Source organism: Ranitomeya variabilis, chromosome 2 (genome assembly GCF_051348905.1).
Source record: "Ranitomeya variabilis isolate aRanVar5 chromosome 2, aRanVar5.hap1, whole genome shotgun sequence".
In the NCBI taxonomy this organism is placed as follows: domain Eukaryota; kingdom Metazoa; phylum Chordata; class Amphibia; order Anura; family Dendrobatidae; genus Ranitomeya; species Ranitomeya variabilis.
Window position 1 is genome coordinate 372,823,725 of NC_135233.1, and position 24,728 is coordinate 372,848,452.

Here is a 24,728-nt window from a genome sequence, read left to right on the forward strand (position 1 = left end):
ATTGTCCCGTATTTCTTTTTAATGTTTATGCAAGGGTGTTTTTTTTTTACCCCGGTCTCGTAAGGGTTAATTGTACCAGGAAAAATGGATGGGAGAATACGTGTGAGAATCGCGCCTGATGCAGATGACAATATAAATGTATGGAGATCTCTATACCCAGGAGCAGATGCAAGGCCCAGGTTAAAGGGATAGTCTGTGACACGTGCCTTTAAGGGAGACTATAATCTCATATTAAGGCTGCAGAAATTGTGCAAAAAACTGTTTATTTACTGGTACTAATTAAAAAAGACAAATGCACAAAATGTCGTGTCATCATTGGTTGAGGCAGCGGTCAGTCCTCTCGCATGGCGGTGTAGTGACATATGACGTCGTAGCTGAAGGTGGCATCGATGTCCCCCTCCAGCTGCACCAGCGCCTGGCTTTTCTGCCGCTCTCTATGGAGTATCTTCCCCACCTAGGAAAGAAAGGGAAAAGTATGGTGAGTCAGAAGATACACGACCCCTTCTGTCTCCAGCCGGCAGGACATGATGGGAGTTGTAGTGTTGCAGAGCCTCCGGTCACAACCGACCTCTGGGCAGAGCACAATCTGAGCTGTACATCTCCGCAGCTGCTGCGGTCGGTGTCCGACACCGGATTTGTGTGCGGCATCATTTGCATGTAAGAGTCAGATGTCAAACACGGCTGCAGCCACAGAAACACAAAGCACAACGAGAACCCTGGACGCTGAGTGTAGTCTGGAAGCATGATGGAGGCCATCACTGACACTGGAAGGGTCCTCATGGGTGGTCCTGAAAGGAAGCCCGAAGCTCCGGGGGAACAGCCTCACATTAACCAGCCATGTCCCGGACAGTTTTTCAGAGTTTGTTCTTCATGAATCTCTACATTATTTCATGTTAAAACACACCGGCGGCACGCACACAGCGTCTGTCATGATTCGGGCCGCACGCACACAGCATCTGGGGGGGGGGGGGGTGGGAAATTTGTCAAAATGTGAAGGTCTATCCTGCTGTGTAGGTGCTGGCCTCCGCCCTCTTTCCTTATGTACCCATCATTAGGAGGTATAAAGTGGCTCCCCCTATTGGCAAATGGACAAATACGTTGTAAAGTTTATATACGGATGTCGGTTTAAGTTTAAAGGGTTAAATGCATGCATTATTATGTGCTCAGTGAAACCAGAGAGATCCCCCCCGAAGCTGCGGCTGTAGCTCCAGTTGGCGTCTCCCTGAATGCAGCAGGATATATTCTGAGACTTGTCTACTTGCCTGGCCGCGATGTTTTCCCAGCACCACCATCACATGTTCTCCCTCTCCTCTTTGGGGATCACAGTCTCCAGCATGTCCTGCTTTATATCTGTGGGACGGAGAGAAAATATGACTGTGGATTCGGCACCAGAGGGGTAATCCCTGGACGCTGTTTTGGGGGCTTGTGTTTACCTTCCAGGATATGTCCAGTTTCTGTCCAACACACCAAGGTCGTGGGGCTCAAAACATCTTCTACAGACATTTCTGAGACTGCCCCACACATCGGAAAGGGCTGGCAGGATTTAATGGTCATGTGCTTGGATTTTCAAGGTTAATGTTCCAGGCATCGTTCATACACAAGGTGTAAGGTAGTGATAGCGACGCTTCCAGAGACAGTGCCCAAACTGAAGCCCAAAACTGACTTTGGGATAAAGTCAGATAAATCACGTAGTGCCAACACAGCAATTTAACCTGAATACTGAGGTGTTTGTCTGCATTCTGGTAGAACATTCCCCCATCCTGGTATAAAGCTCCCCTTACTAGCACATCCTGGTATAAAGCTTCCCCCCCACCACATCCTGGCATAACGCCACCCCCCATCCATCCTGGTATAACGCCACCTGCCCACTCCATCCATCCTGGTATAACAACTCCCCCCTTCCATCCTGGTATAATGTCCCCATCCTGAGCCCCTTCTGTTCTTATTCTCACCTTCCTGGCTCCCACGCTGTGTGGCATCCTGTTCTGTAACCGGCAGCCGACTTTGGTGTGCTGCACGGGTGGTGCATGGCAGTGACCTCATGCACTACATGCCGCTGGTAAGCGGACATCTGCTGTCGGCCTTTGATTGGCCGGCGGCGTGTATGTCAGCATAGGGACCTGGAGGGTTTCTGCCCCGGACTGTGCGTACTTGGACGCACATCCATATGAATTTGGCGTTGGCGGGCCCCTCTTAGCATGGGCCCGGTCGTACCCTTTGTGACTGCGATCGTTACACTCCTAGATGTTGGGAGTGCTGTGGTGGCGGCACGCATACCCACAGAGAGGGCTCAGAGTGCCCCCTGTCCGTGCCATAGGTTTGCCACCACTGGTCTAGTGTATTGAAGCACGCCTGTGTGTGTACAGTATATGTAAAATAAGTGATTATATATATATATATATATATATATAAAAATCACACTTATCTCTTGCAGATTACAGCTCACATGACATTAGTCACATTTGTCTAATGACAGACAGTTGAGACCCACTGGAAAAAAAAAAAAATATTGTGTGCCGGATCTAATGTTTGGTCTGTGTCTCCATTTCTACTATCAGTAGAAATGGAGACACAGACCAAACATTAGATCCGGCACACAATATTTTTTTGGCGGTGGTGTATCGTCCTCCTGGCCCCTCTCATCAGTTCCTGGATCACTTTGCCACCTGGCTTCCACACTTTCTCTCCTGTGACACCCCCACCCTTATCATGGGTGATTTCAACATCCCCACTGCTTCTCCCCTTTCCCCGTCTGCTTCTCACCTTTTATCTCTAACCTCCTCTTTCGGCCTCTTGCAGCATACTAACTCTCCAACGCATGAAGATGGAAACTCCCTTGACTTGGTCTTCTCCCGACTCTGCTCAGTGGATGATTTCACAAACACCCCTCTCCCGCTCTCTGACCACAACCTTCTTTCATTCTCTATCAAGAACTGCCATCCCGCTCAGGTCACCCCCACTTTCCACACTTATAGAAACATACAGGCCATTAACACCCAGAAACTTATGAAGAACTTGCATTCCTAATTGGCCCCAATCTCCTCCATCTCATGTCCTGATTCTGCTCTGAAACATTACAATGAAACCCTGCAAAGTGCCCTGGATGAAGCTGCACCTCCTATACATAGAGCAACTCGACACAGACGGCGACAACCGTGGCACACGCTGCAAACACGCTTCCTGCAGCGATGCTCCAGGTGCGCCGAACGTCTGTGGAGAAAATCTAATCTACCCGAAGATTTCATCCATTATAAGTTCATGCTAAAAACATACAACTCTGCCCTTCACCTCTCCAAACAAACCTATTTCAACACCCTCATCACCTCACTGTCCAATAACCCTAAACGTCTCTTTGACACCTTCCAGTCCCTACTCAACCCAAGAGAGCAGGCCCCAACCACAGATCTCCGCACTGACGATCTGGCCAATTACTTCAAAGAAAAAATTGACCACATTCGACAGGAAATCATCTCCCAATCTCTTCATACCAGGCACTGTCCTCCCTCCCCCACTGCATCTAGTTCACTCTCTGACTTTGAACCAGTTACGGAAGAAGAAGTAAGCAGGCTCCTTGCATCTTCTCGCCCGACCACTTGCACCAGTGACCCCATTCCGTCACATCTCCTCCAGTCCCTTTCCCTGGCTGTCACCTCTCGCCTAACAAAAATATTCAACCTTTACCTCACTTCCGGTATTTTTCCCTCCTCATTTAAGCATGCCATTATACATCCATTACTTAAAAAACCCTCCCTCGACCAAAACTGTGCCGCCAATTATAGACCTGTCTCTAATCTTCCCTTCATCTCTAAACTCCTGGAACGCCTGGTCCACTCCAGTCTTACCCGCTATCTCTCAGATAACTCTCTTCTCGACCCTCTTCAATCTGGCTTCCGCTCTTTACACTCTACTGAAACTGCCCTCATTAAAGTCTCTAATGATGGTTTCCAGTACCATCTCTATGCTGATGACACCCAAATATACACCTCTTCTCCTGCTTTCACTCCGACCTTCTTAGAAAACACCAGTGATTGTCTTACCGCTGTCTCTAACATCATGTCCTCCCTCTATCTGAAACTGAACCTGTCAAAAACTGAACTCCTCGTGTTCTCTCCCTCTACTAACCTACCTTTGCCTGACATTGCCATCTCCGTGTGCGGTTCAATCATTACTCCAAAGCAACATGCCCGCTGCCTTGGGGTCATCCTTGATTCCGAGCTTTCATTCACCCCCCACATCCGATCACTGGCTCGCTCTTATCTGCATCTCAAAAACATTTCTAGAATTCGCCCTTTTCTTACTTTCGACTCTGCAAAAACTCTTACTGTTTCTCTTATTCATTCCCGTCTGGACTATTGTAACTCTCTACTAATCGGCCTCCCTCTTACCACACTCTCCCCGCTCCAATCTGTCCTGAATGCTGCTGCCAGGATCATATTCCTCACCAACCGTTACACCGATGCCTCTACCTTGTGCCAGTCATTACACTGGCTACCCATCCACTCCAGAATCCAGTACAAAACTACTACCCTCATCCACAAAGCACTCCATGGCTCAGCACCACCCTACATCTCCTCTCTGGTCTCAGTCTACCACCCTACCCGTGCCATCCGCTCCGCTAATGACCTCAGGTTAGCATCCTCAATAATCAGAACCTCCCACTCCCGTCTCCAAGACTTTACACGTGCTGCGCCGATTCTTTGGAATGCACTACCTAGGTTAATACGATTAATCCCCAATCCCCACAGTTTTAAGCGTGCCCTAAAAACGCATTTGTTCAGACTGGCCTACCGCCTCAACGCATTAACCTAACTATCCCTGTGTGGCCTATTAAAAATAGAAAAAAAAACAAAACACATAATCAGGTTCCTTGCATCATGTTCTCATACACTTTATGCAGTTAATAGCCCTCTGTGTCTGTACTGCTACATACTTAGGCTGTTAACTGGTTCATGCAGCTTTACATGAACACCCGAGCCTTACACTATGGCTGGTCCAAATAACTAAAGCAATTGTTACCATCCACCTCTCGTGTCTCCCCTTTTCCTTATAGTTTGTAAGCTTGCGAGCAGGGCCCTCATTCCTCCTGGTATCTATTTTGAACTGTGATTTCTGTTATGCTGTAAAGTCTATTGTCTGTACAAGTCCCCTCTATAAGTTGTAAAGCGCTGCGGAATATGTTGGCGCTATATAAATAAAAATTATTATTATTATTATTATCAGTATCATTCCTGTGCTGTTTTAGATTTTTTTACAGACCCATTGATTAGCACGGAATAGTTCGATCTGCCACTGCCAAAACCAGCCTCCTCCACTACACAACAGCTATGACAGGCTCAAGGAACTACATCCCATGTTGAACGTCGAACACAGGACTTGGGTCTGGAGCGACCACACGACAATCAGGGGCACTAGCTGTAATTAACCTAAACTACATTATTTTAGAAACAAGCTGCTCCCTCCTTACCCCGAATGAATACACGAGAAGGATGTACGACCAGTCATCTCCCACCAGAGCTCAGGTCACAGACTTTCCTAGGATAAGTGTAAAGTGACGGCAGGACTATAAACCTGGCCAAACCAGTCAATCAGTAACCCTTGTGCAAGCACATATCATGGTAACCAAATAATTACCGTATTTTCCGGCGTATAAGACGACTTTTTAACCCCTGAAAATCTTCTTAAAAGTCGGGGGTCGTCTTATACGCCGGGTATCGTCTTGTACACCGGGTGTATATGGTGGGTGGGTGGGGGAGTGGTCCTGATGACGACGAGGGGGCGTCTCACAGGAAAGTGCTGCAGCGTGGGGTCTCTGTGCTGGGAGCGGCGGCTGCTGCTCCTCTTTGTGCCGCATGGGTGCTGTGCTGTGGGGCGGCGGCTCCTCTTCTGCAGTGTGGGGCCTCTGTGCGGCGGCGTGTCTTCATGCAGTCAGTCGGGGCTCCTCCGGCATCTCCTTAAAGCCCGGAGGCCCCGCCGGCAGCTACACTGCTGCGATGCGGTGGCCTCCGGGAAAATGGCCGCTGCTCAGATTCAGATCTCGTCTCCCGAGATCTCGGGACGAGATCTGAATCTGAGCATGCGCCGCCCCCAGCGGCCATTTTCCCGGAGGCCACCACATCGCAGCAATGGAGCTGCCTCCGGGAAAATGGCCGCTGCTCAGATTCAGATCTCGTCTCCCGAGATCTCGGGACGAGATCTGAATCTGAGCATGCGCCGCCCCCAGCGGCCATTTTCCCGGAGGCCACCGCATCGCAGCAATGGAGCTGCCTCCGGGAAAATGGCCGCTGCTCAGATTCAGATCTCGTCTCCCGAGATCTTGGGACGAGATCTGAATCTGAGCATGCGCCGCCCCCAGCGGCCATTTTCCCGGAGGCCACCGCATCGCAGCAGTGTAGCTGCCGGCGGGGCCTCCGGGCTTTAAGAAGATGCCGGAGGAGTCCCGACTGACTGCATGAAGATACGCCGCCGCACAGAGGCCCCACACTGCAGAAGAGGAGCCGCCGCCCCACAGCACAGCACTCACGCGGCACAAAGAGGAGCCGCCGCTCCCAGCAGAGACCCCACGCTTCAGCGCTACGATGAGGTAATGGGGGATAGTCCACTCACACTTTCCTGTGAGACGCCCCCTCGTCGTCATCGGGACCACTCCCACCCAAAAGGCACTTTAGTCACCGGCCCTATAAGATGACATACGGCGTATAAGAAGACCCCCGACTTTTAAGAAGATTTTATATTTTAACTGGAAAAGTTGGGGGGTCGTCTTATACGCCGGAAAATACGGTAGTCCTTTCTGCAGGCTAAAGAACTGCAAAGAGTCGGAGAAGCTGAAATTTACTTTAAAAGATCTGATCCCGGACATTGGTGGAGATAAGAGCCAAGTGAGGCTGCGGACTGGGATCATACAGCGGTGGTACGCCCGTCACGTGAGCTTATATTGTGTGGGTGCAGCGCGGTGCAATAAATCAGAAAGGGCGTCACAGGGCGCGTCTGTCTTATGTCGCTTCCGATCATCGCGAATGGCTGGAGAATAATCACGTCTCGTACTTACTGAGATCCTTCGCGTATTTGTTGTATTCTGCTCTGCTGACCAATCGTAACGTAAACTTGGAGACGGTGACGACTTCTCCACCGATCGCCAGCTTCACCATTGCTCTACAGTTGTCGGCATCCAGGCCCTCCACCTACACAGAGACCAGATAATGGTGATCGGGGGTAATGAGGACACGACATGTGTTTCCATATACAAGGACAATCACTAACCGCACCTTCCCATACAGCTCCTTGTGGGTACCGCTCTGTATTAACACTGCGCTGCCCGGGCCAAGGCCTTTTGCTTCTTCTTCATCTTCTGGTTTGTCTCCTTGTTTCAAGGGTCTATGTGTCTTCTGGGGCTCCAGATCATTGATAGCAGACCGGTCGGCTCCGAGTCCTAGCCCATTGGGACAGCGCTTTTGCTCTAAAGGCTTCAAATCCCTATGTGGAAAGGAAACAATGATAGAGATTGACTCAATTATATTTTTTGGGAGATTTACTTTTTCTTATGCAGTGGTTGGTTGAGACAAACATCTACTTAGGCTACTTTCACACTTGTGTCGTGCACTGCACGTCGCAATGCGTCGTTGTGGCTAAAAAACGCATCCTGCAAAATTGTTTGCAGGATGCATTCTTTGTCCATAGACTAACATTAGCGACGCATTGCCACACGTCACAACCGTCGTGCGACGGTTGCGTCGGCACCAAAAAAATTGCATGTAACTTTTTTTGGTGCGCCGTGTCCGCCATTTCCGACCGCACATGTGCGGCCGGAACTCCGCCCCCTCCTCCCCGCACCTCACAATGGGGCAGCGGATGCGTTGAAAAACAGCATCCGCTGCCCCCGTTGTGCGGCGCTTTCACTGCTTGCGTCGGTACGTCGCAACGACGCAATTCGTCATGCGTCGTACGACGCTAGTGTGAAAGTAGCCCAAGCCTTTACAATACTGCTTTCTGTAAAGCCATATTAATCCAAAAAGATGGCAAATTGTCCCCCAAAGTGACCATGGCTAACGAGACATAATTCCCTTCCAGCAATTACTAAAGGAACTGTCCTGGACTTTTATACTGATGACTTATGCTAAGGATAGGTCTTCAGTATCAGATACGTGTGGGTCTGACACCCGGTCCAAAAGTGGCTGGTGTATACACCATGTACAGCAACCAGAACAGTACCAAAGCAAATAAGAAGTCAGTCCGCAATCAAATGCTGCTTTTCGAGACGTTTTATGTTTTAATGATCTTTTATGGGACAAAAATCCATGTTCTATGATTAGGATAGTCCAATAATATTTGCTGGCCATATATCATACGCACTGTTTAATTGTCTTTCCGACGCCTTCTCCCCCTTTCCAGCCCATTCCTCTCATCATTGCCATGCCATATTGCTCCACAGCGACCACTTCATAGTCTGCAGCCCCCGCCTGTTGAAAAAAAAACATGATTTCAGGATGGCTTAACGTATTGCTGCACCGGAGCCACGTCATTGTCCAGCACTGCAGAGGGAAGGAGTCACAGGATCTGGTTATTACGGGTTAAGAAGGGCACGGACCACCAGAGACACTAGTAACCACAACAGCAATTACTACAATGTGCTTACAACAGATTGCAGTCAGTATATATCCTTATTATTGATCAGCGAGCGTGCTGGGATCCATGGATTGTTGAGTACTCACCGTAAAATCCTTTTCTCCGAGCCACTCATTTGGGGGGGGGGGGGGGGGGGGGACACAGGACCATGGGTGTTATGCTGCTGCCACTAGGAGGCCGACACTAAGTGAATATATCAAATATTAGCTCCTCCTCCTCTGCAGTATACACCTCCCACTGGCTCCAGCCCCAACCAGTTCAGTGAAGAACAAACACAGCCATCAGGCCAACAGGATGGGGGGGTGCTGTGTCCCCCAATGAGTGGCTTGTAGAAAAGGATTTTATGGGGACTACACAAAAATCCATGTTTCTCCTTCGCCTCATTTGGGGACACAGGACCATGGGATGTCCTAAAGCAGTCCCTGGGTGGGGAATTCAAACCCCATGTATCAACTGTCTATACATGCACTACCACAGCCTGAAAGATACGCCTGCCCAAGCCCGCATCTGCAGAAGCCTGAACGTTGCAGCGTTAGAGAATATGTGCAGACCTGTTCCACCGACATCTGGTGCAGAATGGCCCAAGAAGCACCCACCGACCAAGTGGAGTGCGCCTTAGTGTATGTGCACACGTCAGGATTTCTTGCAGAAATTTTCCTGACAAAATCCGGACATTTCTGCCAGAAATCCGCATGCATGTTTTTTTTTTTTTTTTGGCGGAATTTTTGTGTTTTTTTCCTGACACTCCAATTTCATGGGAAATCCGCAAAAAATTCTGAAGAAATCCTGACGTGTGCACATACCCTTAATCCCCACTGGGATAGGCTTGCCCCTGAGACGGTATGACTCTTGAAGAGCCAAGTGTATCCACCTGGCTATTGTGGATTTTGAAGTGGCGAGTCCCTTCCTGTGACCCTCAGGAAGAATGAATAAAGCGTTCGACTTACATAAGGACGCTGTCCTTGAGATGTAGCTCCTGAGAGCCCTCACCAAATCCAGAGTGTGAAGAGCCCTCTCCACCCGATGTACCGGTGTCGGGTAAAACAAGGGCAGGACAATATCCTCACTAAAGGTACCTTCACACGAAGCGACGCTGCAGCGATAGCGACAACGATGCCGATCGCTGCAGCGTCGCTGTTTGATCGCTGGAGAGCTGTCACACAGACCGCTCTCCAGCGACCAACGATGCCGAGGTCCCCGGGTAACCATCGGGTTGCTAAGCGCAGGGCCGCGCTTAGTAACCCGATGTTTACCCTGGTTACCAGCGTAAAAGTAAAAAAAACCAAACAGTGCATACTCACCTGCGCGTCCCCCAGCGTCTGCTTCCTGACACTGACTGAGCTCCGGCCCTAACAGCACAGCGGTGACGTCACCGCTGTGCTTTCACTTTCACTTTAGGGCCGGCGCTCAGTCAGTGTCAGGAAGCAGACGCTGGAGGACGCGCAGGTGAGCATGTACTGTTTGTTTTTTTACTTTAACGCTGCTAACCAGGGTAAACATCGGGTTACTAAGCGCGGCCCTGCGCTTGGTAACCCGATGTTTACCCTGGTTACCAGTGTAAAACATCGCTGGTATCGTTGCTTTTGCTTTCAAACACAACGATACACAGCAATCGGACGACCAAATAAAGTTCTGGACTTTATTCAGCGACCAGCGACATCACAGCAGGATCCTGATCGCTGCTGCGTGTCAAACGAAACGATATCGCTAGCCAGGACGCTGCAACGTCACGGATCGCTAGCGATGTCGTTTCGTGTGAAGGTACCTTAAGGTGAAAAGAGGAGACCACCTTGGCTAAGAAGGATGGACCACCTTGTCCTGGTGGAAAATTAGAAAAGGAGCTCAACAGGACAGAGTGGGCCAGCTCTGAAACCCACCTGATTGACGTCACCGCAACAAGGAAAGCGCCCTTCCATGAAAGGTGGGTTAGCGAAACGTCCCGCAGAGGTTCGAAAGGAGACTCCTGTAGGGAGGACCAAGTTGAGGTCCCAGACATCCAAAGGCTTTCTATATAAGGAGGCAACATGTGGGAGACCCCCTGAATGAAAGACCTCACCTGCGGCTTGGAAGCGATCCTGCACTGGAACAAAATAGATAAGGCGGAAACCAACCTGAGGGAACTAAGCGCTATACCCGAGTCCAGACAGACTGAAGAAACCCCAATATGGACCATACACAAGTGGCTGCAAAATGGTTTTATTGGGAATCCTTCTTAGCATATTTTGGTACATCGATGAGGATAAGATAATTGCTACCTTATCCCGGTATCATAGTACATACTCCGTCTGCCTTAGTGATTTGTCCTCATGGTCCTTATAAACATTTCTTCTCTTCTTCTTGTTATTTAGGTTTAACAGGTTGTCAATAGTCATTTGCAAACTACTGTTGATACCGTATGGAGTTGTTTGTTTTCATGTAACTAAACAATTCTCTATTTCGGTAGTTACTATGCCATGGTGTGTTCATTTGAACCTGTTGATATGTTTGTTTTATTTGTGTATTGTATTATAAAACACTAAAAATTTTGAATAAGAAACTCCAAAAGGTGGGAATGGAGAAGATAGAGGAGGACGACCGCAGTCTCTACACCATGCGAAAAGAGTTTTCCAGGTGCGCTGAAAGATGCGCACAGATACAGGCTTCCGAGCGCTAATCATGGTGGACACTACCTCTGGAGAACCCAGCTTAGCTCAGGACCCAGGATTCAACGGCCATGCCGTTAAACACATGGCACCTGAGTTCTGGTGGCAAATCGGGCCCTGGGAGAGCAAGTCCGGACGATCCGGTAATCGCCAGGGAACGTCGACGACAAGTTGCACCAACTCTGCATACCACGCCCTGTGTGGCCAGTCCAGAGCAACCAGGATCACTGTGACCCCCTCCAGCTTGATCTTACTTATGACCCTCGTGGGTAACGGAAGTGAGGGAAACACGTACGGAAAATGAAACCGACAGAAGAACCAAGGCATCCATCCTGATGGCTTTTGGATCCCGGGACCGAGCTATGAATTCTAGCACCTTGGCGTTTAGTCTTGATGCCATCAGATCCACGACCGGAGTCCCCCAGTAATGACAAATCTGTTGGAAGACCTTCAGATGAAATGACCACTCTCCCGAAGCGAGGCACTGATGGCTGAGGAAGTCTGCCGCCCAGTTTTCCACATCTGGGATGTGAACTGCCAAGATGACTGAGTGGTTTCTCTCTGCCCAGCGGATGATGAACTCGGATGGGGCAACCTGCCAGAAGACGATGTAAATGCTGCAGGGACAACCAGATCGCCCGAATCTCCAGGACGTTGATCGGGAGGGGAGGCGCGATTCTGCTTGTCCCGCAGAGAAAAACGGCACCGTCGGTCGAGGGAGAATAGGTTGCTGTCCCAGGCTGCCAGCAGCGCATGCTGCAGAGGACGAAAGTGTAGCTGGACAAAGGGAATAGCTTCCATTGCTGCCATCATCTTGCCCAGGATCCCCATGCTGAAGCAAAGAGAGTGAGGATAAGGACGACAAGGTGCCCGGGCTCCCTGTTGAAGGGCTAAGACCTCGTCTCGGGGGGATTCACCAACCCTCAGAAAGTGTCCAGGGTCATGCCTAAAAAGGATATCTGAGCTGGAACAGGGGAAAACTTGCTTAAGCTTATTATCCAGCCCAGGTGAGAAAGAGTATCCATAGTGAAACGCACGCACTCCACGCAGGCCTGGAAGGACAGTCCCTTGATTAGAAGGTCGTCTAGGAAAGGCAATACGACCATGATCCGAGAGTGCAAAATGGACATGATGGCCGCCATGACCTTCGAGAACACTCTGGGTGTGGTGGTGGGGCCGAAAGGCCAGGCAGTGAACTGTCGATGGATGCTAGGAACTCCCCTTCTCCATCGAGGAGATGATAGAGGGGAGGGACTTCATCCTGAACTGCCGGATCCTGACAAATTTGTTGAGGAGTTTTAGGTCCAGGATGGGCCTCTGTTCTACCCCTCCTCAGGACCACAAATAGGTTCGAGTCAAACCCCTCGAACCTCTGCTTTTCTGGTATCGAAATAATGATCCCATCTTGACAAACAAATCGATGGCCCGAAAAGGGATCGTGTCCGCGCCTTCGCTTTTGGGTGGACGAGAGGGGAAGAACCTTGCTGGGGGGGGGCGGGAAGAAAATTCTATTTGTCACGGAGGATACCAGGTCCCTGACTCATTCGCTGTGAACGACAGGAAGCCAGGCATGACTAAACCGGAGTAGATGGCCGCCTACTCGGCTGGTGTCGACCGGATAATGCCACGAGTCAATTAGGTGAGAATCTATGGGACCGGGATCCCTTAGATCTGGACTTCTTAGTCGGCTCTTCCACGACTGATTGGTCTTACACGAAACCTGGGGACCTTACTGTTTCCACATGTGTCGTTAGAGATAAGCCGATCCAGCTTCTCTCTGAACAAACAACCGCTCTGGTAAGACAGAGAGGTTAGGGACTCTTTGGACGCAGGGTCCGCTCGCCATTCCCTGAGCCAGTGTCCGCCTCATAGAGATGGCATTTGAGGCCGCAAGCGCAAAGCAGTTAGCCACATCCAGAGAAGCGTGTACCAAATAGTCTCTGGCTAAAGCGATCTGATTGCCAGAACCGCTGCTTCTGGGGGAAGATTACTACCCTGTATGGATCTGCTCAGAGTATCTGTCCAGGAGACCATTGTTTTGGCTACCCACGTCGCTGCGAAAGAGGGAGAGAGGGCTGAGCCCGAGGCTTCAAAAACCAAATGGGCAAGATTCTCTATCAGATGGTCCTTGGGATCTTTTTTCACTCAAATATTTTTTATTAAGTATAAAATTAAAATAAAACATTTCACATTAAGACAAATTTTCATTTTCTCCACTCTTGACCCCTCCTTATCCACCCCTCCTTTCCCTTTTTTAGACAGCTCACGCTTTTCTCTTAACATGTCTTGTAGTATTATATATATTATCCGTATACACTGACTTATTTTGAACATATAAACCATTGGTATATAAGCGAACCCTCTTCAAGCCTTGCTTCCCGTAACTTCCCCTAACCTAGTTCCAGCAAAAGGCATCCATAATTTATCGTACAGGACCATCTTCCCTCTTTTCTGATATACACCCTTCTCCAGGGTAATGACCTGCTTCACATATTTAATATATTCTCCCCTCGAGGGAGGCTCCTCTTTGATCCAATTTCTGGCTATGACCTTCCGAGCCATGTATAGTAGTTTAGCGATTGCTATTTTCAGCTTATTATCCACAACTATCTCATCCACATACCCCAACACGCACACCAAAGGTTCTCTTGGAATCACACATCTATATGCCCCTTCTATCCGACTTATAACCACCAACCAAAAACAAAAAAACAGGCCATCTCGGACACCTCCACAAGATATGAAACATTCCAGCACTATCATTCCTACATCTAGGGCATTCCGAGTCTGATCTTAACTTAGCTCTGCACAGGACATCCGGGGATCTATACACTCTGTGTACAATATAAAGCTGGGAAAGTCTATATGGCTCATTTAGTGATAATTTCGGTATCCATTCTAGTACAGCCTCCCACGTTTCATCCTCTAAGCGACCCAACTCTCTTTCCCATTTAGCCCTCGCGCCAATCGGATATCCCAATAAGTGAGTATGGAGTAACTTCTTATACAGAGATGAGATAACACACCTCGTTGTCCCCACTCCACAGATGTAGTCCAATACTAAGTCGCTTTGAATTCGGAAACAATCCCCTTCATTTTGAGCCACAAACGCATACCGTACTTGTGCATACTGGAGCCCCCAGATGCTCTAAGACCATACTCCGACTGCAGCTGGGAAAAGGGTTTCAACTCCCGCCGCTCTAAAGTTTGACAGGCATACCGAATCCCCCTGGCTTGCCATTCTGGTATATATCCCATCGCCAGGTCCTCGGGATCTTTAATCGAAGATCCGTCTGGTAAGGATAAAAGGGTTTTGGAAGCCAGACGGGATACAGGTTGATCAACCGGAGGGGGATTCTGTCCACTGCTTACGCCGATCCAGTGAAAAAGGGTATCTTGCGTCAAGAGGCTTCTGACCTGAGAAACGTTTGTCCAGCCTCTCTATAAGCCGTAAAAAGCCATGTCCTGAAACTCGGTGATTGGCAAACACCCTATGAGGACGTTTGGTCCTTTTGAAGGACACCTCGTCATCCAGGATGGAGATAAAGTCCTCGTCAACCTTCAAAGTCTGGTTGACAGCCTCTATGAGACTATCCTCCATTGCCTGATAATCCGGCAAATCGAGGTCGAGGGGCCCGTCAGACTTGTACTCAGAGTCCTGATTGCTGCGAACCCCTGGTGAGGTGCGAGAGGGCCCGGGAGACGTGCTACGGGTCCGTTTTATAGATGCCTGTATATCTTTTGACTGAGAACGGCCCCTACAGGCTGACAGTTCCCGTGTGGTGGAGGAACTCTAAGACAGGCAGATGCCCCGACCCGATGAAGGGTCTTGGAGGGACTCGGTCGCTTTAGCTAGTAAAGCCATGGACTGCGACAGTGACGAAGCCCACCCAGAGGGGCTAGGTACACTGGGTTCGGTAGCGGCGGGGGGCTCCTGAGCGCATTCGGGATCACAGGCCTGGCAGAGTGGAGTACTCTGTCCCTGTCTGACAGGTGGTACATGAGGTAAAAAACACTGTATGCGTCTTGGTGCCCTCTTAAATGTCTTGGAGAATGACATGTGTACCTCAGTATGTCCTGACTCAATTCCCCAATAGAGAGTGTTGGTGGCTAATCACCGCGCACAACTCTTACCCAGGTCCTGTAAGAACCTCCCGGTGTTATCAATCCGGCTGGCAATAGCTGCTGGGATGTTTGTGAGGCTGAGAGGCAGCCGGAAAGGAAAAGATGGCTGCCGGGAGCAGGAAAGGCAGTCTCAATGTGAGCGAGAAGCGCCAAGAGGACCGGCGTAACGCGAGCTTCCGGGTTGCGGCCTAGCAAACGCTAAAACCGGGGGCTACATTTCCGGCGCCGGCAGGGACGCACCCGGGGGAAACCGAGCGCGCTAAAGGAACCCCCCCTTGCCGGGCCCGATCTGGGCGCTTACCCATCCTGTCTGCTCGACTGCTCTGCCTGCAGGTCGGGTGCTGCAGCGTTGACGATGCAGGAACCATTTCTTTGTTAGGAATGTGGAGAGGGACCGTCCGCCTCCTTCCATCACTGCTGTTCTATCAGTGGTGATGCAGTGGGTGCCTCTGGACATCCTAGGGGTTAACTCCCCCAGGATGGGTCAGGGCTGTTAGTCCAGCATTAGTAAGCCTGGCTGTAGAAAGGGGTACCTGGAGGCGACACTCCATGTTCCTGTCTGTTGTTGGTGCGGGAAGATCAGTGCCCTGAAAAGACCAGTCGCCCCTAGAATAGCTCAGGGATGCGAATGGTGCAGGAGGGGGTACGTGAAGGCGACACTCCACGTTCCCGCCTGTTGTTGGTTGGGGGAGATGGAACCCTGAAAGGATCTGTCGCCTCTGTAATCCTTTAAAAGGAAAAATATTAAAAAAGGTGAATAGAATAAAAAAAAAAAAAAAAAATTGTGTTCTGAATAGCAGACCCATGGGCCTCCTACAGACACTAAGAATGAACTGCTTTAGCTGGAGCCAGTGTGGATGTATACTGCAGAGGAGGAGTTAATGTTTATATATTTACATAGTGTCAGCCTCCTAGCGGCAGCAGCATACACCCACTGTCCTGTGTCCCCCAATGAGGCGAAGGAGAAAGGGTGTTATCTGAGCATGCTCGGATGCTAACAGTGTCTTCAGTGTGCTCAGGTAATACGTTGCTGCATGTCTCACGGGTGTTCAACAGGTACAACACATGAACGGATTTTTTTCTTGTTAGGTTATCCCTGCATGTGTTATGGCTGTCGAACAGTCATGAGACATGCAGCCGCGGAGACGCTAGCGTATTTTCCGAGCACGCCGAAGTCACTCGGTTAGCACACGAGCATGCTCGGATACAGCCTTATTCAAGAACGTTCGCTTATCACCAATCCTTATGCGTAAGAGAAGCCAGGCCATTATAATTAAAGGGATAGTCTCACAAACAAAAGTGCTGTCTAATCGATAGATGATAGAAAATTAAACATTTCCACAATTGGATGCTTTTAAAAAAAAAAAATAAAAGTTACTGTGCTGAGATAAATTGATGATGGTGCGCCCGCCGTATCTGGTGTAATGGTCTGTGCCCGACCATGTGGAGGAGATTTCGCTGATGGTTTGCATTAATGGCATAGAAGGGAAGGTAAGGTGATATTCTCTGCTGGTGGCGCGGGCAGGGGTATCCCATGCATGTGATGTTACTCCCCTCTGTCGCTTTATCTAAGTAGTGATGACAGGTGTTATAGCAGAGGACCTTTGAGTTCAGTGGCCGGAGATATAAACTGAAAAAAAACATAATATACATGTCCGGCCACTGAGCTTCTTGTACTTCGCTGTTGCGATTTATTGAGGCGAGATCAAGCTCCGCTGCTATAGCACATACCATGCTACTTAGATGAACGGAAGCGTCATGGAGGAGAGCAACAGCCTCTGCCAGGGCCTCAGACAATACTCACCTCCCCTCCTTCTGACCGACTACTACAACCAGCAGCTACAGCTCGTCTATATGGTCGGGCCCGGGCTGTGACACACAGGCTCCATCTCTGCAAAGCAACAGAGACAGATTCCCTATAAACAGACAAGAAGGGGGAGAGACGACTTACAGACTCCGGCCGCAGGCTCACGTTTACTTTGTCTCTGTCTTCGTAGCCATCGGGTACTTTGTTTTGCACTAGTAGGGGGATGCTGATCGTTTGGTTGCTCCCATCAGAATCATCCTGATCTTTTTTCCGGGACTCTTTACAAGATTAAAAAAAAAAAAAAAAAAAAAAAAAAGATATATAATATATATATTAATATATATATATATTTTTTTTAAATGTAAGGTGGTGGGAACAAATCAAAGCATCAAGAGTTATCTGCTCTGACTGCACAATTGGGTGGTCTTAGGGAGGATATGCTATGGACCCGTCCCCTTCCTCCTGAGCATTCACCAAGACCTGTATTAGCCAAAATTCTACATTACCGGGCAGAAGTCTCATCCTTAAGGACATAAGATGTACTATGTCCACCGTAAGTTGTCTCCTTGCAGCTGATCCCAAATGTTTCCCGTTAGATGATGGTTGTGATATTCCGCCATCTGCCTCTAATAGTCATTGCTGAAGCGGACCTCCGGCCGTGGCTGTTAATCTGTTAAATGCCACTGTTAATCTGAAGACCCCCATGCCAGTAATCACGGAGCTCCTGTAGCCATCATTCATAGGAGAATGCGATTTACACTGTAAACAATAGTACTATAGCGCTGCCGTGTAGTGCAAATGATCAGATGATAGCAGGTTCAAGTCCCCTAAAGCGACTAACAAATACAGTGGAAAGTTATAAAAGAAAAAAAAAAGTTTTACACAATATGGGCAAAAAAAAAAAAAAAAAAAATTCAAATCACCCCCTTTTCCCCCCACATTAAAAAAAAAAAAAAAAAACACGCGGTTTCCCTGCGTTAATAAAAGTCTGATCTATCAAAATATAAAATACATTAATTCGCTCGTTAAACCATGTAGCGAGAAAAAAAATCAAAATGCCAGAATAGCGTTTTTTTCGGCAATCGCAATAACACAAAAATAAAATGCAATAAAAGGTGATCAAAAAATTGTATCTACCCAAATATTATATCAATAAAACATCGGCTCAGGGCTAAAAAAAACAAAAAAAAACCAAGTCCTCACAGCTCATTATCCCGAAAATTGAAAACGTTAAAACTCTTGGAAAATGGTGACAAGCGGGAAAAAGATTTTTTTTTTACCAAGTTTCAGTTTTATTTTTTTTTACCACTTAAATAAAAAATAATTTGATATTTTGAGCTAGATATCAGTCTAATCATGTTTTGTATGAAAATCTGCCGAAATGCCATTGGTGTCATTAATAGTATTGCATTTGTAAGCAGCAAGGAGTGGAGAGTCCAATAATGGATCTGGGGGCACCTCATGTTCCTCCCCATGGATGTTATGGGGAAAACGATGCCCCACTCAGAAACGCCCTCTATGAGCCATGGTGCCACCGGTAAGATAAGCTCTCGCTGGCAGACGATGCCCGGCAGGTTGCTGGAATGGTCGATATGAGGGACTGTATGGTCAGGGGAAGCTCCTCGCTAGGATTTTCTAAGGCTACACCATGTTGGACAAGCTTCAGTATAAAATGGCTGGTTAGTATGAAACCTCCCTTTAAGTACGTCCAATGTTCACATTTACAAACTACACAGCTCATAAGCAACAGACGGGCTTACAGCCAAGCTTCAGGAAACTGTCACTGTGTGACTGCAGACTTGTGAATCTTCACAGCACGCTCTGTGCACACTGTCATGATTCTCCGGTGCCGGATGTTGGTGGGTGCGTGATTGCAAATATGTGATATGCATACATGTGGTCACGAGCAGACTAGATGTGTGCAGCCCTGCTCAATGCAAGAGAATGGAACAAGGCCTGCCAAGTCAACCCAAAATGTTTCCGGAAGTATGTAAATCACATATCTGCAGTCATATGACCACCTGCTCCCAGTGCCAGAGAATCATGACAGTGCGCACACTGCATGCTGTGAGGATTCACATAAAGTGACTGCAGACTTTAACACCAAGCCTGGACAGCCCCTTTAAAATTGCTGCCATGCCCTATTCTATTTTGCAGGGGTTTGCATACTCTCTGATTCAATCTGACACTAGAAGAGTGAATGGATGCAATCAGTAATGAGACTGTACCGTCAATAAGCTCCTGTACGGCCTGCGAGAGCACCGGGTCCAGCTCCGTCTGTGTGCCGCCATTTTCATTTCTCTCTTTACTCTGCTGGGACCACATGTTCTTCTGTATCAGTGGGATCATGAGAGATTTGGCCTCCTGGACAGGTTTAGTGCTACAAAGAGCAAAAATATTAATGCTTAAAAATATTTTCTTCCACGATCTAAACAGTCAATACAAAAAAAAAAAAAAAAGCACAGAGTCCTTCCTAGAGCTCTTCTACTGCTCTGCTGCTCCAGCACTGTATTTCACGCATCCCACCCATGAGCAATGAGATCAGAATGAACAAAAGCTTCTTCTCTAGTGCCCATCTAATCAGTACACACAGAAGAATAAAGCAAGGTAGCAGGAACGGTTTAGAGACTGGAGGGCTCCATGACTGAGGCGCGAGGGGCTACTGGCCACAAGTAGAGGATCATTATAGTCACACTCAGGTGTGAATGTTTAGACATACTGATAGGACATTTAGATTGTGAGCCCCAATGGGCACAGTGGCGAAAATGTGTGTGAAGCGCCGTGTAATTAGTGGCACTATATAAGTGATTAAAAAGATAAAAATAAACATTGCCAAAAAGAACCATCCCCTATGCATAGGACAGGGAAAACCTTGCTGATCACTGGGGTCTGACCTTTGAGACCCCCATCAGGGCACTGTAACCCAGAGACTAGGACCCTACTGCCGCATCTTGTATGGCGCAGATGCACACACTCAACCTTTGCTCCATTCATTGACTATTTGTCTGTCGGTGTTCAGCTATTTCTGCCATCCCATTAACAGTGAATAAAGCAGAGACCGCACACCTCCACATCGGTACAGCCTCGGTTTCAAGAGTCACAGATACCCAATCTTGAGAATCGCTACGGATGAATATAGGGCCTAATTTGATGGTTGGGGAATAATCCTTTAAAAGGAAATCCATCAGCAATCATTTCTATCCCATCTGAGAGCAGCATGATGTAGGGGCAGAGACACTGATTCCAGCTGTGTGTCACTTACTGGGCTGTGTGCTGCTGTTTTGATAAATTCATAATTTTATCTGCAGTAGATCTAGCAGAGCTGCGAATCTGAGCCCTGTATAACTCTGCCCACACCTCTGACAACAGTGTACACATGGGAAGCTGCCAATCAGTGGTGGGGTTATACAGAGCTCATGAATATGGAGGACTACATTGCCACAAGTTTACTAGTCCTCTAGAGATCAAATTACAGTTTTTATCAGAAAGATTAATCAAAACTACAGCACACAGCTTTGTAAGTGACACATCACTAGAATCAAGGTCTGTGTCCCTATATTATGCTACTTAGGTGGCAAAAACCTGGTGACAGATTCCCTTTAAAAGTTATTGTCTTTTCCAAAGATAGGCAACCACTTGCAGACCAGTAGGGGCCTAAAAGCTGGGACCCCCACTGAACCTGAGAATTCGGTTCTGAATTGACTGATCACACTAACTCCGTTAATTATGCATGTCAGTGTATTCTGCTATCTCTGGCAGTCCCATAGAAAATAAGAAAATTATGTCAGGGTCACATTCTCGGGATAAGCAGTCGGACCCCCACTGATCCAGAAGATGTCGACCATCCTTAGGATAGGTAATAGTGGGGCCTGAGTGATAGTTTCCTGCTGTGACGCATCTGTAATACACCTCTGGTCTCATCACCATCAATCCCAGGAGGTGCGCACAAGTCGGCTCACGCGCTAATAGCCTGCGGCGTATACTGATGAGTAACAGGAACATTTTCCAAAACGAATGGAAAAAATAGAGAACATGAATTCTCCATCACTAAACTCTGCTGACAGCGGCGTCTCTTCCTTACACATCACCTAACCTTGCTGCTTCTGCGTTCCTCGCTCCTTGTGTGCCAGAGTGACATCACCGGGGGTCGGATGATGTCATGTCCCCAGTGATCTGCCATGTGAGCGCGCTGGACAGTGTTTGGCGACTGCAGATGACACGTTATCAGGCCCCAAGAGACAGACGGCGCAGCGAGAGCGCAGAAGACAAGCGGTGACCAAACATAAGAGGGCAGCGCTGCATTACAGCTGCATTTCCAAGAGACTTTTTTTCTGTTGATGATTTTCTGTGGGATGATTTATACTTACGAATTACATTAATATTATCCTATAATGTACTGAAAAATAGTGAAAAAATAAATTCTGTTAAAATAGTGGGAAAAAAAGGTGTTTGTTTTGTGGTAAAAATTACCTGACAACATGATTCTCCGTGTCAGTGCGATATCAGACATGAGTAGTTAGTTTTATTCCATTATCTTATTGGTAAAAAAAAAAAAAAAAAAAAAAAATCTAAATTTTATAAAGAAAGAATTTAAAAAAAAAAATAGAAGTTTTTTTTAATTTGTGTCGCTATTTTCAACAACCAATATATTTATTATTTTTTTATTATTAATTTATTATTTTATTTATCAATGGGGACACAACAGGACTCGTTTTTTGGCGAGATGTGGATTTTATTGATACCATTTTTTGGTTAGATACAACATGTGGATTGTTTTGTAGTACAATTGCTGCTGTAATTCAGGGGTTTAGATTTTTTCTTTATCGTCCAGATTCATCAGTTTTATATTTTCAGTGATTATGGACGGTGAGACATCAAATATGTCTTTTTATTCCAGTCTATTTTTTTTTCCCTTATGAGAGTTGACCCTGCGATTGCCATAGCAGCTGAGGACTTGCTGAAGGCCCCATCACCGCCATCTTGGCACGTCTGTGGACCCCGGCCTGTGGTGGGAACCTTCTGAAGACCCTCAGCTGCTATGACAACCCATCAGCCCTCCGCAAACAGCGAAGGACGCCCCATTTAGACGCTACGGTTACCGATTCACCGCGCCATTTAAATTAACAGCAGTGACAGGAGCCTGCTCTGATCGCTGCCGTGTAAGACAGAGGGCCCAGCCCGATCCCCCCCATGTATGGTGACCCTACACCCGTCCTGCAGCGATGACATCCCCGTCCGTCACTGGGGCCAGTGATTGTCTGCAGCGGTCACATGATGACAGGACGCTGCAGGGCAGTAACGGGGACGGTATTTCCACACGGTAAATCTGATGGGATTCTTCCAGAACAAAAATAATCTGACGGATCCCTGAGAAATATCCGCTGTGTGCACTCAGACTTACAGGACGGGCAGGGATAGAAGGCGACAATACTGAGGACTACTACTCCCAGCCTCCTGACTGGTAAGGCTGACTGCCCACTGCTCTCACCTCAGCAGCTCCTTCTCCTCCCCATCTTCCGCCTCCTTAAGGCCGCTAGTGACAAGCTTCGGTCTGGAGACGCGACTGAACCCGAAAGATACCGGAGCCTGAGAAGAACCGGAGTCCGCCATCATTATTTCCCCATTCACCTCGCATTGCATGTTGGGAACTTAAGCGCCCGTGTATCGCGCGGCATGCCGGGTAACGTAGTTCTTTGATGAGGCGCAGCTCAGTCAGCCGAGCTGTCAGAAAACTACGACTCCCAGCAGGTCACGCTAGACGTCTTTAATTCTCACTTTAGCTGAGAGTTGGAGTGTGACCAGCAGCAGCTGGTAGCGCCGACGTACATTATACTATAATGGCAGCTTCCTTACTGGGAGTCTTATTCATGTAAACAAGCATTGTAGGAGGACAAGCCAATCAGGACTCGCCTTTCATTTTTCCAAAGCAGTTTACAGAATGAAAGCTGAGCTCTGATTTGTTGCTTTCAGTCATGTTTTTTATTTTTGCAATAAACTATACAAAATTCCACAGTCAGACGGAATCTCTTTGTTATTATAAGTCATATTATTAATGTGCAGAGAAGTCAGAGGTTACACTGTCCCCAAGAGCTAAAGAAGGGTCACTGCGGCAGTGCCTCAGCCAGGCGGCCATACAGGGAGGCATTGGCATTTCCCATAAGGCTGAGGCAGTGTGAAGTCAGCACCCAGTACACCAAGAGTGGCTGAGGCCTAAGGCACCTGGGGGCCACTCTGCCTCGGTTAATATTGGCGCCATTTGTTACATATCCGTATGGCGCGGTCCCTGGAGCCGCGTCGTACAGCCGGCGCCAGGTCGCAGTAGTTTAACCACTTATATGCCACGTTCTTGATTGACAGCGGCTTTTAAGAGGTTGAAAATGGAGGGAGGTGTCCCTTTTTTAATTGCCCCCTAGAACATGATTGTATGGTGCAGATGGGACTGTCATGGCAGCTGGAGGGACTACCGAAGCCCCCTGTGTCTGCCGTGTGTGTACACCTATAAGTCTTGGGGTTGGGCTTCTTAGGTCAGCGGTAACTTTCCAATACACTGCAATACTACATGTATTTATTAAGTCTATATACCTTGTAAGGATCCCACTCTTTGGTTGAGGTGGGCACAGGCAGCAAAGCTCTTAGTCATATAGGAAGATGAATTTAACTTAATCAACCTTCAAATCAACACAAACGGCCTTTCACCTGCAAAATGGTCTAACATACAATAAAACAGTCTACGAGATGTATGTGATCACCCATTCACAACAGTCTCCATGCTTAATCAGTCTTAACTGCAACTGATCAACACAACAGAGGCGTTTCTACCTCTATTCCCAGACAGTAAATGAGGCAGCTAAACTGCCTTAAATAACCCCTCCAATCCTAGAGGTGAAAATATGGGAACGGCCAGTCCCATCCAGCTCTTGTGCCCGTTCCTAAAACCTGAACCCAAAATCCGGGCCTATTAAAAAAAATTATCAGCACTAACGGTGCTGGAGCTTGCTCTTCCTGTCTCACATCCCAAGGTTAACCACCTCAGTGACACATATCTCCTGTCCAGCTGACACCTTACATACCCCCCTCTTCCAAAAGCCGGGAAAGTTGGGCACCTTCTACCGTCATACAATGAACTCTTAACGGCAGCCTGGTGGCTCATTGGTTAGCACTGCAGCCTTGCAGCGCTGGAGTCCTGGTTTCTAATCCCACCTTGGACAACATCTGCAAGGAGTTTGTATGTTCTCCCCGTGTTTGCGTGTGTTTCGTCAGGGTTCTCCGGTTTTCTCCCACATTCCAAAGACCTACTGATAGGTAATCTAGATTGAGCCCCATCAGGGACAATAATGTGTGCAAACTGTAAAGCGCTGAGGAATATGTTAGCGCTATATAAAAATAAATATTATTATTAACAGGGCATCAGCATTCCTGTGCTGTTTCCCAGGTCTATGTTCTACATGAAAGCTAAAGTCCTGAAGGACTAGGAACCACTGTGTCACCAGGGCAGTGTTCTCCTTCTCTCGCATCCATCATTCAGGGCATGGTCA

At 48.0% G+C, this 24,728-nt stretch overlaps 1 protein-coding gene across 2 annotated transcripts; it reads right to left on the reverse strand.

Annotated features, from left to right (window-relative positions):
• Window positions 1–246: 246 nt before the first annotated feature.
• On the reverse strand, window positions 247–23,030 carry LOC143806064 (G-patch domain and KOW motifs-containing protein-like). 2 transcript variants are annotated; one of them, XM_077286003.1, is made up of 8 exons: window positions 22,682–23,030; window positions 19,422–19,573; window positions 17,338–17,471; window positions 8,347–8,453; window positions 7,263–7,470; window positions 7,046–7,178; window positions 1,263–1,350; window positions 247–454 (listed from the first exon to the last, which is right to left on the reverse strand). In XM_077286003.1, exons 1-7 carry the CDS (start codon window positions 22,831–22,833, stop codon window positions 1,292–1,294), a joined length of 945 nt encoding a protein of 314 aa, XP_077142118.1. In that variant the 5' UTR covers window positions 22,834–23,030; the 3' UTR covers window positions 247–454; window positions 1,263–1,291. The 2 variants fall into 2 exon arrangements, with proteins under 2 accessions (XP_077142118.1, XP_077142119.1); XM_077286004.1 differs by lacking the exon at window positions 1,263–1,350 and having other exon boundaries at window positions 22,682–22,840.
• Window positions 23,031–24,728: the final 1,698 nt, after the last annotated feature.

Coding starts and splice junctions, on each gene's coding strand:
- LOC143806064 (XM_077286003.1), bottom strand. CDS start 22,833: ATGCAATGCGAGGTGAATGGGGAAATAATGATGGCGGACTCCGGTTCT. Junction 19,574..22,681: donor GAGGAGAAGGAGCTGCTGAG/GTGAGAGCAGTG, acceptor TGCTCTTTGTAG/CACTAAACCTGTCCAGGAGG. Junction 7,471..8,346: donor GTCGGAAAGACAATTAAACA/GTGCGTATGATA, acceptor CTTTCCACATAG/GGATTTGAAGCCTTTAGAGC.